General features: G+C 31.8%; 1 protein-coding gene across 2 annotated transcripts; it reads right to left on the bottom strand.

The window, feature by feature from the left end:
- Positions 1-1,158: 1,158 nt before the first annotated feature.
- On the bottom strand, positions 1,159-11,923 carry LOC135960134 (uncharacterized). 2 transcript variants are annotated; one of them, XM_065511361.1, is made up of 3 exons: positions 11,761-11,923; positions 11,341-11,685; positions 1,159-3,563 (listed from the first exon to the last, which is right to left on the bottom strand). In XM_065511361.1, the coding sequence occupies exons 2-3, from the start codon at positions 11,678-11,680 to the stop codon at positions 1,438-1,440; spliced, it is 2,466 nt and encodes an 821-aa protein (XP_065367433.1). In that variant the 5' UTR covers positions 11,681-11,685; positions 11,761-11,923; the 3' UTR covers positions 1,159-1,437. The 2 variants fall into 2 exon arrangements, with proteins under 2 accessions (XP_065367433.1, XP_065367440.1); XM_065511368.1 differs by having other exon boundaries at positions 11,341-11,923.
- Between the last annotated feature and the right edge of the window lie 3,030 nt (positions 11,924-14,953).

Genomic DNA, 14,953 nt, shown 5'->3' with positions numbered 1-14,953 from the left:
AAAATGCGTTTTGAAATGCCCCCAATCAGGTTCTTCTGCAAAAAATGTGTGTTTCAATTGTATTAAAGGTCAATTTTTTTAATATTATTGATAACACTATACAACACCAAAAAAAATTACGAGGTCCGACCAATAAATTTTGATAGAGGAGACAAAAAAAACACGTGTATCGGCGTTTTGAAAGTTTACATCTGAATTTCTTTTGAGGGGGAGTTAAAGTTTCCCAACTCTGGCACATTCTTATTGTTAATCGTCATTAGAAACCATGTGATCCTTACATTTTAGGTATAAAATGTGTTCAGAACAGTTATGTAAAATGTTACGGAGAATATTTTTGTAGAATATGTTAAACCTCTAACTCCTCAAGGAATGTTCTGACTTTGAATTTTCAGTTTTGGTGTATTTTGACTTATAGTAAAATTTCGCGGATAATATTTTTGCGGAACATTTTAACCCCTTAAATCCCTGTTTTAATGGTGTTTGTTGCTCTTTTTTAAAAGAAGGACAAAAAAGACCCATGCCTTGGGGATTTAGAGGGTTTACATATTATACAAAAAAGTTCTTCGTAACATTTTACATAGATTTGGCGACCATTTCAAGTTGTTGGGTATTGCCTTACTCACTTAATCCTTCTTCGTAGACAAAGACAACTTACCAACTCCTGAACTTAAGTTGCAGTTCTTCAGATGATCGAACCATTTTTTTCGCTTTTCCAGCTTTTAAAAAAAGGTGGAAAATTTGTTAACTATATATGGCCCATTGGGCTCAGTTATAATTGTATAATAAAAAATAAATAAATAAAAAAAATATCATGAGTCAGCTGTGTGAACCTTGGGTCGTCAGAGTTGGTACTTTGGTTTTCATCACGCTAATTTGGCGAGTGACTGCTGCTGTGACGGTTTCGAAGAACTTCCTCCCGGCTTGGTGCACGTTAGAGGGTGTTGGAAGATCATTGAAGAAATGTTTTCTTCTGGTTGATGTAAAAAAGGCATTCAGAGACAATGAAATCGTTAGATTGGTCCAGACAAACGATAATGGGTAAGTGGTCTGACCCTAGAGATGAGTACTCGCTATTGTGATGTCTGGTGAGCTTGCGCAGTTACCCATAATCATATTACAGTTGGGATTAAATAAATATAATATTGTGTTTATAAAATGTATGTAAGTTAATTTTATTAATAAATAAACAAGGAAATATTCTATATTTATCTATTTATGTATGTATGAATATTATTTAATGGCATATCGCTTAATTTATATTGAATCTAAATGTATCGTTTATCTTTACTAAACTTGATTTGGTTTTTTTCTGTTCATAATAATATTTTCTAAACAAAAGAAAGTATTTTTGATTTATAAATGTGTATGTAATATTTAAGTTTTTATTAATAAGAAGAATGCGTAAGAAGAGTATTTAAATGATTGTGTTTATTCATTCTAATTGTGTTTAACGTCCTCATAAAATGCTGGTAGTTCCGATTGTAAACGCAATAAACGCACATAAGTTACTAGACGCCAGTCCTGCGGATCATCATTCGCTTGAACAAATGTTGAAGTATAGGAGACAAGTTCCTGTGAACCATCCTGATCTAGATCTGCTATTAGCATAGAATTTTCTTGATTGTTTAGATCGGGCTGACAGACAACTTCTTTGCGATCGCTCCGACAAAATTGTACAATATTACTTTGCGAGGTATTCTCGATGCGTGTATCAGCACCAATAAATAAAACCAATATTACCGATTCCGTAATTCTTTGCATATTATAATTATCCATTAACAAGCCACCACTGCCCGAAGACTTTTGTTTTGTACCATTTGTTGAGGGTGAGGTACTACGCTTGAAACGCATCGTTTCCAATTTGATGTTATACGATTCTCTTTGGTGAATAAGATGATCGAAGGCATCAAATTCATCATTTGACAATTGATTGTCGGACAAATCACGACGTCGTCTCTCAGTTTTATTGTCACTACTAGTACCACTACCGCGAGAACTACTTTGTACGTGGTTTTGTTTAAAAGAGGGCTTAGTAGCATTATCTTTCGTTGTTTTAGCTGACTTTGATTTTGATTTGGAGGTTTGGGTTTTTTGAAATGTTTCATTGCCGCGAGGATTGCTATTGGCTGCAGATGTTGTTGATTGAGCATTTGTCGATTCCGAGCTTATGTTCCATTTCCAAAATTTCATAACAAAGCCCGACATATTTGGTTTGGTGTTCTTGAAATGCCATTGAGCTGGAACCATACCATACATGCCACTACTAGTGAAATTGCGGAGAATAAAAACCTTTCCATTGCGATTTTCACTCAAAATAAGTGTGACGTTGCAGTCTTCTGGACATTTTCCGCGATTTTCAACCACAAGTTCTCTTCCGCTCAATGAGTAAATGTTGCGCTGAGAATCGATATCTTTTCTTTGTCCATAATGCCGATGTTGAGATATTTTCGAAGCGGGCACAAGTTTTTGCCCCATTAAAGATTTGTTGGTAATGAGAGAGAAAAGTTCAGCCAATGTTTTAGAGCGCTGAGCTTCTGTGTTGTTATGTATGCAGTTGAAGGAAACCGTTTGAGCATTTTCCAATTGTAATTTTCGTAAGGTGTCGCATTCTATAACTTTGAAGCCATCACCTATTGGCTGGCCATTATTACCCGATAATATTCTCAAAAAGTTTCTTTGCTCAAGAGTGTGGCCATTTTTATTGGCCACATCGCCCTTACGCATATAATGTTTAGTTCTTTGCTCCAATGTCACACTAGTTACCAACAAAATATCCATAACACCATCGTTGTCCAAGTCTGGTAAAATTACAGGAAAATCAAGAGCATCGACTTTGTGAACAGATCTTTCCTTAAACGTCCAATGCCAGTAACCAGATACAGGATTTATAGCGCCCAACTCACCATACTCATCAATGACAAGGCAATCAGGTCGACCGTTACGATCGACATCTAGCAATGTGCAATCTATAGCAACAGGTTCATCAGTCATCTCGTCAAACCAAGCAACTGCTCCCGAACTCCCAATTAGAGATATAATGCCATTTCGTTTCGAGTTATCCGGTCGAAATTCAGGAAAGAAAGCATCACCACGATACAAAAATATTAAATTATTTTCCCAACTTCGCAAACCACTCACAATATTTACTCCACCCTTCAGTTCGATTTTAGTGTAATTGTTATACCAATTATGGGTTTTAACACGATCAATTGGCGCCGGACAAGCACCATCCTCACTGCAGGGTATTACCCAAACAAATATAATAACCGTAAGAACGCACAGCAATAGCGAAGCGATAAAGCAGCAACGACGGGCCGGTGACATAGGCTCCGTAATCTGAATATCTTTAGTTGATTCACTGCCGCCCAAAATTGCCACGTTATCGGCATCAGTTTGATTGCGTTCATCGTAATCGCTATTAAAACTGGAGAAATTATTAGTCGAATCACATGGACCACCACTGCCATCGGCATTAATGCCCATGTCAGACATCATTACTGAACGGAGATATGTATTTTGCATACTATTATTTTGAATGGTTCCTTTTTTGTGTATCCCGTTTCCTGAAAATTATTAAATTTGTTAATTTAGAATATGGGGCATTTCATGTCAAGTGAACCAACTTTTGAAATCGATGTCTTCCGATCGGGATGAAATTTGCACCAAGGTTAGCTCTATTGGATAGTAACTCAGACACAATTTTTCAACAACATCGGTCGAGAACTCTCTGAGTTATAGGGGGTAAAATTTTGACAATTTGGTCAAACAGGGGTTTTTTCTTATCCATGTAACTTATTACCTATTGTTCTTAGCAAAATGTGTCCCAAATAGTATAGATAGCTATTTCTTCGATCTTTCGAAAAAAAATATTTAAAAAAAAAAATAAAAAATTTTTAATATTTTTTTTCCGAAATCAAAAACTTTTTTGACTTTTTTTTAAAATGCGTCCTTTTTTTTTTTTTTTTTTTCTTAAAATAAAGTTTAGATATTTTCCTTGAACACCTACTTGGTCGCTTAGTGGGATGCGAGTGGGATATCTATCAAAATAAATATTTTGTAACTCAAAACATAAAATTTTTGACTTTTTTTGCAAAATCAAAAACTTTGTTGACTTTTTTTTTTCAAAATGGACCCTTTTTTAATCTTTTTTTTTAGGTCAAACAAAAGCTTAGATATTATCCTTGAAGACCCTTTTGGTCGCTTAGTGGGATGCGAGTGGGATATCTATCAAAATAAATATTTTTTAACTCAAGACTTACAATTTTTGACTTTTTTTTTTGCAAATACGATTTTTTTTCCAAATGGGCCCTTTTTTTTAAATTTTTTTTGTAGTCAAAAGAAAGCTTAGGTCCATTCCTTTAAGATATTTTTAGTCCCTTAGTGGGATGCGAGTGGGATATCTATCAAAATAAATATTTTGTAACGCAAGACATAGAATTTTTTAATTTTTTTTTGCAAAATCAAAATTTTTTTCCAATATGGGCCCTTTTTTAATTTTTTTTTTGCTCAAAAGAAAGCATAGGTCCATTCCTTTAAGATATTTTTAGTCCCTTAGTGGGATGCGAGTGGGATATCTATCAAAATAAATGTTTTAACACAAAAATTGTATGTCTTGAGTTACAAAACATTTATTTTGATATATATCCCACTCGCATCCCACTAAGCGATCAAAACCATCTTAAAGGAATAGGCCTAAGCTTTCTTTATAGCAAAAAAAAAAAATTACAAAAAGGGCCCATTTTAAAAAAAAGTCAAAAAAGTTTTTGATTTTGCCAAAAAATCAAAAATTGTATATCTTGAGTTACAAAATATTTATTTTGATAGATATCCCACTCGTATCCCACTAAGGGACCTAAAATATCTTAAAGGAATGGACCTAAGCTTTCTTTTGACTAAAAAAAATTTTTTAAAAAAGGGCCCATTTTGAAAAAAAATTCGAATTTGCAAAAAAAAAGTCAATAATTGAATGTCTTGAGTTACAACATTTTTATTTTAATAGATATCCTACTCACATCTTCCTAAGTGACAAAATAGGTCTTAAAGGAAAAGACCTAAGCTTTCTTTTGAGCAAAAAAAAATTTTTAAAAAAAAGTCCCATATTGGAAAAAAATTTCGATTTTGCAAAAAAAAATTAAAAAATTGTTACAAAATATTTATTTTGATAGATATCCCACTCGCATCCCACTAAGGGACTAAAAATATCTTAAAGGAATGGACCTAGGCTTTCTTTTGAGCAAAAAAAAAAATTAAAAAAGGGCCCATATTGGAAAAAAATTTTGATTTTGCAAAAAAAAATTAAAAAATTGTATGTCTTGCGTTACAAAATATTTATTTTGATAGATATCCCACTCGCATCCCACTAAGGGACTAAAAATATCTTAAAGGAATGGACCTAAGCTTTCTTTTGACTACAAAAAAAATTTTAAAAAAAGGGCCCATTTGGAAAAAAAATCGTATTTGCAAAAAAAAAAGTCAAAAATTGTAAGTCTTGAGTTAAAAAATATTTATTTTGATAGATATCCCACTCGCATCCCACTAAGCGACCAAAAGGGTCTTCAAGGATAATATCTAAGCTTTTGTTTGACCTAAAAAAAAAGATTAAAAAAGGGTCCATTTTGAAAAAAAAAAGTCAACAAAGTTTTTGATTTTGCAAAAAAAGTCAAAAATTTTATGTTTTGAGTTACAAAATATTTATTTTGATAGATATCCCACTCGCATCCCACTAAGCGACCAAGTAGGTGTTCAAGGAAAATATCTAAACTTTATTTTAAGAAAAAAATAAAAAAAAAAAAAAGGACCCATTTTAAAAAAAAGTCAAAAAAGTTTTTGATTTCGGAAAAAAAATATTAAAAATTTTTTATTTTTTTTTTTAAATATTTTTTTTCGAAAGATCGAAGAAATAGCTATCTATACTATTTGGGACACATTTTGCTAAGAACAATAGGTAATAAGTTACATGGATAAGAAAAAACCCCTGTTTGACCAAATTGTCAAAATTTTACCCCCTATAACTCAGAGAGTTCTCGACCGATGTTGTTGAAAAATTGTGTCTGAGTTACTATCCAATAGAGCTAACCTTGGTGCAAATTTCATCCCGATCGGAAGACATCGATTTCAAAAGTTGGTTCACTTGACATGAAATGCCCCATATATGTATGTATGTAAATAATAAATATCGAACTGAATAGATTTGCTTTGGTTGGTTCTTATTTTATTCTTTAGTATCTAAGACTAACTGATGCAAAACTTTAAGGCCAATCAGATAAAGCTGCTACAAATTGATTATATGTTTTAAAACCGGAAATAGACTAAATATTGTGTTGAAAACTGTTTTTGTTTTTGTGTATTACAAGACTTTATGGACGATAATAAAGAAATAATACCGAATTCCTAAATAAATGGAGTTTCCAGTCCTCCAAGTAATGCAGCAGTCTTAGCAGAATATTTTATTCATTCGGATTGTTTTAGTTATATAAGAAAATATAAAATTGCATTTAAGATGTAGAGCAGTTGGAAAGTCGCCTTTGATATACAATCGATAGTCAACCAACTATTAGCAAGAAATTGGCCAAGTTAAGAATGAACGTAGGAGATTCAATAGTAAACCGCGTGTTGGCGCTTTAAAATTTGATCCGGCAATTAAAATTGGCTGGAGCTAAAATGGAAGATTTCAGAAAAATACGACCCACTCGTAACAGCTCTTCTAAACACAGACGATGGATTAATTTCAAATCTCGTGAATGAACGTCAAAAAGTCTGACCGTAATTGTTTACGCCAAATACAACACTTAGCGATATTCCTAATTTCCCTGCAATAATTAAAGAAAATTCATAATATTTGGTTTTATTTGTTCCTTTTCTTTTCATATTGTTTGTTAAATTATTCTGCTTTAACCAGCTTTTCAGCTTAACAGTAATATATAAACAGCTCAAGATAAAACTGTTTTTTCAAGTAAGAAGTTTTAAAAGAAGATATTTAATGGAAAATGTTACAAGTGTAATAAATTTAGACACCAAGCGAAATATCAATACTTCTAAACCGCAGAAACCATCTCTCGCACGTTGTTAAATGATATTCTAAAATGTGTTGGAAATTAAAGAAATCACTTTATGGTCTAAAGCAAGCTCCAAAATGCTGGAAGGACAAATTCAATAATTTCATCGAATCCCTAGACATTTGAAGCTCAAAACATATAATAATTTTGTATGTGGATGATATAATTATTATTGGAAGCAAAATGGAAAGTATAAATAAGTTGAAAACTTCGATATTTTCTTGCAATGAAAGTAAGATTTCATGATGAAGTTTTAAAATTGTCACAGCTTTCGAGTATAAATAAATCTACCTACATATATAAATAAAAATCAAATGTCATTCGTTGGTAATTGCATCAGTTGAGAACGGCCGGACCGATTTAGACAATTTTTTTTTTAAATGTTGGTCATAGTCCAACTAAGGTTTTTACGGAATGAAAAATTTACCACGCCCACTATCTAAAATCGGAAAACGGCTACACCGATTTGGCTATGTTTTTGTTTAGATATTTATTTTGATAGATATCCCACTCGCATCCCACTAAGGGACTAAAAATATCTTAAAGGAATGGACCTAGGCTTTCTTTTGAGCAAAAAAAAAAATTAAAAAAGGGCCCATATTGGAAAAAAATTTTGATTTTGCAAAAAAAAATTAAAAAATTGTATGTCTTGCGTTACAAAATATTTATTTTGATAGATATCCCACTCGCATCCCACTAAGGGACTAAAAATATCTTAAAGGAATGGACCTAAGCTTTCTTTTGACTACAAAAAAAATTTTAAAAAAAGGGCCCATTTGGAAAAAAGATCGTATTTGCAAAAAAAAAAGTCAAAAATTGTAAGTCTTGAGTTAAAAAATATTTATTTTGATAGATATCCCACTCGCATCCCACTAAGCGACCAAAAGGGTCTTCAAGGATAATATCTAAGCTTTTGTTTGACCTAAAAAAAAGATTAAAAAAGGGTCCATTTTGAAAAAAAAAAGTCAACAAAGTTTTTGATTTTGCAAAAAAAGTCAAAAATTTTATGTTTTGAGTTACAAAATATTTATTTTGATAGATATCCCACTCGCATCCCACTAAGCGACCAAGTAGGTGTTCAAGGAAAATATCTAAAATTTATTTTAAGAAAAAAATAAAAAAAAAAAGGACCCATTTTAAAAAAAAGTCAAAAAAGTTTTTGATTTCGGAAAAAAAATATTAAAAATTTTTTATTTTTTTTTTTAAATATTTTTTTTCGAAAGATCGAAGAAATAGCTATCTATACTATTTGGGACACATTTTGCTAAGAACAATAGGTAATAAGTTACATGGATAAGAAAAAACCCCTGTTTGACCAAATTGTCAAAATTTTACCCCCTATAACTCAGAGAGTTCTCGACCGATGTTGTTGAAAAATTGTGTCTGAGTTACTATCCAATAGAGCTAACCTTGGTGCAAATTTCATCCCGATCGGAAGACATCGATTTCAAAAGTTGGTTCACTTGACATGAAATGCCCCATATATGTATGTATGTAAATAATAAATATCGAACTGAATAGATTTGCTTTGGTTGGTTCTTATTTTATTCTTTAGTATCTAAGACTAACTGATGCAAAACTTTAAGGCCAATCAGATAAAGCTGCTACAAATTGATTATATGTTTTAAAACCGGAAATAGACTAAATATTGTGTTGAAAACTGTTTTTGTTTTTGTGTATTACAAGACTTTATGGACGATAATAAAGAAATAATACCGAATTCCTAAATAAATGGAGTTTCCAGTCCTCCAAGTAATGCAGCAGTCTTAGCAGAATATTTTATTCATTCGGATTGTTTTAGTTATATAAGAAAATATAAAATTGCATTTAAGATGTAGAGCAGTTGGAAAGTCGCCTTTGATATACAATCGATAGTCAACCAACTATTAGCAAGAAATTGGCAAAGTTAAGAATGAACGTAGGAGATTCAATAGTAAACCGCGTGTTGGCGCTTTAAAATTTGATCCGGCAATTAAAATTGGCTGGAGCTAAAATGGAAGATTTCAGAAAAATACGACCCACTCGTAACAGCTCTTCTAAACACAGACGATGGATTAATTTCAAATCTCGTGAATGAACGTCAAAAAGTCTGACCGTAATTGTTTACGCCAAATACAACACTTAGCGATATTCCTAATTTCCCTGCAATAATTAAAGAAAATTCATAATATTTGGTTTTATTTGTTCCTTTTCTTTTCATATTGTTTGTTAAATTATTCTGCTTTAACCAGCTTTTCAGCTTAACAGTAATATATAAACAGCTCAAGATAAAACTGTTTTTTCAAGTAAGAAGTTTTAAAAGAAGATATTTAATGGAAAATGTTACAAGTGTAATAAATTTAGACACCAAGCGAAATATCAATACTTCTAAACCGCAGAAACCATCTCTCGCACGTTGTTAAATGATATTCTAAAATGTGTTGGAAATTAAAGAAATCACTTTATGGTCTAAAGCAAGCTCCAAAATGCTGGAAGGACAAATTCAATAATTTCATCGAATCCCTAGACATTTGAAGCTCAAAACATATAATAATTTTGTATGTGGATGATATAATTATTATTGGAAGCAAAATGGAAAGTATAAATAAGTTGAAAACTTCGATATTTTCTTGCAATGAAAGTAAGATTTCATGATGAAGTTTTAAAATTGTCACAGCTTTCGAGTATAAATAAATCTACCTACATATATAAATAAAAATCAAATGTCATTCGTTGGTAATTGCATCAGTTGAGAACGGCCGGACCGATTTAGACAATTTTTTTTTTTAAATGTTGGTCATAGTCCAACTAAGGTTTTTACGGAATGAAAAATTTACCACGCCCACTATCTAAAATCGGAAAACGGCTACACCGATTTGGCTATGTTTTTGTTTAAATGTTCGTAGTTATCCAATTTGGAAATGGTCAAAGAGTGTTGCTGTATTCCGAAATGTCAATATACTTGGAATCAATCGTCAAAGAAATTTTAACGGCGGAAACATGGAAATCCAGCTCCAGGTTTCCCCCATTTTTTTCCTACGACGCATTAGGTCCATCCAAGAAACGTTGAGAGTTTCTATTTGCGTTTGCAAAGTTCACCGAATCAAAATCCGAACTCATCCGAAAGGTGTTTACTAACATTGCACAAAATTACAATAATCACGATTTGTTGATTATTCGGATTACCGCCACACAATCTCCAACTGAAAGTTTGATCGGTAACCATAATGTTACGAAACGAATTGCGGTAAAAAACCTGATGAATAAACACATCGAAGCAACATTACTTAATGGAAAGTACAAGGGAGAAGCCAACGGCTCCGACCGACAGGCCATTCGATTTTAAACGCTTGCACCATCAGCATTATTTGTTTACGCTCCAAATTTTTTATATAAATATCTAATAACTTGACCAATAAGCGTTTAATCATAAAAAAAGAGCTCGATCTGTGATCACTCATATATCTGAGAGAAAATCGATTTTTTATGTAAAAACTCAAAATATCTAAATTCGCTAATAACTTAGCCAATAAGCGTTGAATCAAGAAAAGGAGCTCGATCTGTGATCACTCATATTTCTGGCCAAAAATCGATTTGTTTATATAAAAACTCATAATATCTAAATTCGCTAATAACTTGGCCAATAAGCTTTTAATAAAGAAAGGGATCTGTGATCACTCATATTTCTGACAAAAAATCTGTTTGTTATATAAAAACTCAAAATATCTAAATTCGCTAATAACTTGGCCAATATGCGTTTAAACAAGAAAAGGAGCTCGATCTGTGATCAATCATATTTCTGGCCAAAAATCGATTTATTTATATATAAACTCACAATATCTAAATTCGCTAATAACTTGGCCAATAAGCGTTTAATCAAGAAAAGGAGCTCGATCTGTGATCACTCTTATTTCTGACCAAAGATTGATTTTTTATATAAAAACTCAAAATATCTAAATTCGCTAATAACTTGGCCAATAAGCGTTTAATGAAGAAAAGGAACTCGATCTGTGATCACTCATATTTCTTAACAAAAATCGATTTTTTATATAAAAACTCAAAATATCTAAATTCGCTAATAACTTGGCCAATAAGCGTTTAATCAAGAAAAATACCTCGATCTGTGATCACTCATATTTCTGAGTAAAAATCGATTTTTTATATAAAAACTCAAAATATCTAAATTCGCTAATAACTTGGACAATAAGCGTTTAACCAAGAAAAGGAGATCGATATGTGATCACTCATTTTTCAGACCAAAATTCGATTACTTTTAAAAACGTCACTATATCAATTATTTACATACCTACTGTTGTGTTAGTTCCCGATTTCAGAGAGTTGGGATATAAATTTCTTTCCAACTGTCGCTGGCGTTCAATTTGCAATTTACGGCGATTTTGTTGATACGATTTTGGCTGTAAATTTAATGTATTTGGTGGATTACGTCGATTGTTTGAGTTTATATTCAAATCGAGTCGTTGTTCTTTTTGATGTTGTTGTAGAAATTGTTTTTGTTGCTCCTGCAACTGTTGCAGCTGACAATGTTTTGTTGAATTGTGAATTTCTTCTTCGGAATCAGAATCTGTCATCGCCTGGCTCAGTGGAGCATAGATGGCCTGATGTTGTGGTGTTTCCATTGAAAGCATTTTAACTATATGTGTACACCAGAAAATATATATGGTAATTTAGAAAAATCAATACTACACACTTTATTATTCTAACATACCAAAACTCTAACGTAAATATTGTGTTTTTGTCTCAACATCCACATATTTTGTTTATTTAACACATACAACTGAAATATACAATTTATAAATATGCAATTGTCTTGCGATTTTTTATTTGTCTATTATTAATATTATAAATCTTTAGCAAAATAATATTATAGAACGGATATAACTTAACAGTATTTATTTTTACTAAAGAATTAATGGTTGCATAAAAGTTCTTATGTTACTGATACTATTTTTAGCATTCCTGCAGTATAAAAATCATCTTCACTCAGGGTTGCATAAATAAGACGTAATTCCGGCGAAAACTTGGCAGCACTAATGTTTAAATGTTTACAAAAAATAAATTTGAAATTTTAAAGATCGTAATGAAATATTTTTAATAATATTTATCAATATAATAAAAATGGATAGTATAGCTTTATGGATAGAAGACAGCGATGATGACACTAATCGCGAGAGAGTTCAAAGGATATTGCTAAAAGACAAATTAGATATAATGAATCTAAATGACAAGAGGTGAGATTTGCTTCGAAAATTATGAACTTTTTAATAAATTTACGGACTATTTACTACATTTTTAGTTTCGTAAAACACTTTCGTCTAAATAAGCCAGCATTTTTATATGTTCTTCAACATATTAGAGGTGAATTGTTGGAAGGATCAACATCTGCTCACACACCATTACTCAAGCTTGCCACCACTTTAAGATTCCTGGCACTAAGTGACCAACATCAAATAGGCCAATATCAACACTTGAGAATTTATCAACAATCAATGTTCAGTTGTGTCACACAAGTTTGTAATGCCATTGAGAAGTTAGTCTGTCGCAACCATATTATATTTAAATCGTCCGAAGAAAATCAAAAGGAGATTAAGCGATATTTTTATAATAACTATGGAATACCGGGAGTAGCTGGCGTAGTTGATGGTATACATATACGAATAAGGGAACCAAGTGAAAATCAATTTATATTTTTCAATAGAAGATCACAATGCTGTTTGAATGTAATGATGGTAAGTTATATCGAAAATATGCAAATGTAAAATTTAACGTATTTATTCGCTTGTTCATTCTTATTTGTTTTATATTTCAGATATGCGATCATCAAATGTTTATACGTTTTATCCATGCAAAAGATGGTGCTACTTGGTGTGATTCAAATATTTGGATTATGTCAGCCATAAGAGACTATTTAGTGAACGTATACCAAAAAGGCGACAGATGTACAAGAATATTGGGTATTTAGTTTAACAAATCTTATTTTTATGAATAATATATAAGTACATATTTTAATTTGGTTATTTTAGGGGACTGTAGATATCCATTGGAACCTTGGCTCCTTACGCCATATCGAGGTGCCCGTCCTAATACTACAGAATTCAAATTTAATGAGCAACATGCCAAAGCAAGATCAGTCATTGATAAAACATTTGATTTGCTAAAATCAAGATTTCGTTGTCTCACAGTTGAGTTGCCTTTTGAACCTGTCACATGTGTTACTGTTATCAATGTCTGTGTTGCTTTGCATAACATTTGTTTGAAATTTAATGTTGATCAGTTTCCCATCGAAAGCAACAACGTAGAGCCAGGATGCAAAAATATTAGAAATATTGGTAAAAGTATAAGAAACGATATAAAGGATAATATGCCAAAAATGAAGAAGTTAAGGAAATAATCATAAGTTTTATAATATTCTGGAGAAAATTTTCTGAAAACCTAACGTTTATGAAATCTGATGATCTTTTTTTTGTTTTATGTTTTTTTCTGTTTATTTTATGAAATAAATTAAATCTTGTTTTGTTGTGTTTATTTATTTGTTTTGTTATTATAAACTAGTTGACCGCCCGCTTTCTTTGTATTGCATACTTTAGGGGCTTTTTTACAGTTGATTGGACTTAAAAAAGCCGGTTTTAGCCGTAATTTTTTAATTTTTTTCTTTACAAACCATCTCCTGAATTTCGAATCGAATAAAAAAAAATCAGCCAAATTGCTCCAGCCGTTCTCACGTGATGACATTACATACATGGACCATTTCATTTTTATATATATATAGATTAGCAATAAATACAGGAACAAATCTACCTCTAAAAAGCTAATAATTTCGATTTTCAACTTTACAATCAACCATTTTCATGTTTAAAATCGATTAATCGAATGCAATAATCGATTTGTATTTTTAAAAATAAGTCATAATTACAGATTAAAGTCATATTTTGCAAAAGGACAATTACTTTATATGTATTGAGGTGCTCATTTTATAAAACGGAACGGTAAAGAAAATACAGTAATTGTCCTTAATCAGACATTAATGAGAATTACTGTATTTTGGCACTTGGCTGACACGTATGTCGTTTTTGTAGAGTATATAGAAGTGTATTGGTTACTTTATACATCCCATGTAATCTAGTGTCAAGACAATTGTCACTTAAGAGTCTCTAAGTAATCTGGAGTTTAGTCACTTTTGTAGTGTCCTTTAAAAAGTAGTTATTTTACCCACCTGAACTAATCTATTGGGGAGTTGACGGAGGAAGGTTTGTTTATAAGCAATCGTTTATTGGACTGTCTATGAGATATCTTTATAACTGACTATTTGCGGTCAATTTGCAACCGTACATGTTAAAATAACTAGTTATGTAGCTGATAAAGTATCCAGCTCTATGTAACCGGTATGTGAATCCAATGCGTTGACTACTTTGGATCAGTCATCCGACAATCTAATTGTTATCAAAAAGGGTTGCTGTAGCAGCATGAACAATTTAAGAATAATCAATCTGGATGTTCTGCATGTGGTTCAAGTCCAAGAAATTGTGCTACATCAATAGGATGAGTCCATAAATCCATAGGACTGAGTGAAGTAGTGTTGGCTGAACAGTTAAATATGTGCAGGGTGTCATGATGACCCTGACCACATGCTGGGCATAAGTTAAGGACGGCACGGTCTATGCGGGACGTTAAGTTAAGTCGTTAAGTCTGTACTTCCTTCCTTTAAACATCCATTATGTAACTACTTTCGAAAAGAAATTCGTTCGAATTTACATATATGCTTTATACATACAGCCCAATTATGAATAAAAATTCCCCGGGAGTTTTTCCCCTTTTCTCATTTTTCCTATTCAAATTCAATGGGAAAAAAACTTCCGGAGAACAAACTCCCAGGGAATTTATTATTCATAATTGGGCTGATT

This window comes from Calliphora vicina, chromosome 1, assembly GCF_958450345.1.
Source record: "Calliphora vicina chromosome 1, idCalVici1.1, whole genome shotgun sequence".
In the NCBI taxonomy this organism is placed as follows: Eukaryota; Metazoa; Arthropoda; class Insecta; order Diptera; family Calliphoridae; genus Calliphora; species Calliphora vicina.
The sequence above is the reverse complement of the archived record's forward strand: the minus strand, read 5'-3'. Positions and strand labels throughout refer to the sequence as shown.

What these genes read in the sequence shown, in the direction of transcription:
- LOC135960134 (XM_065511368.1), bottom strand. Translation starts at nt 11,680, where the DNA reads ATGCTTTCAATGGAAACACCACAACATCAGGCCATCTATGCTCCACTG. An exon ending in GGGAACTAACACAACAGTAG is followed by an intron (nt 3,564 to 11,340) that starts GTATGTAAATAA and finishes AATAATTTTCAG; the next exon opens with GAAACGGGATACACAAAAAA.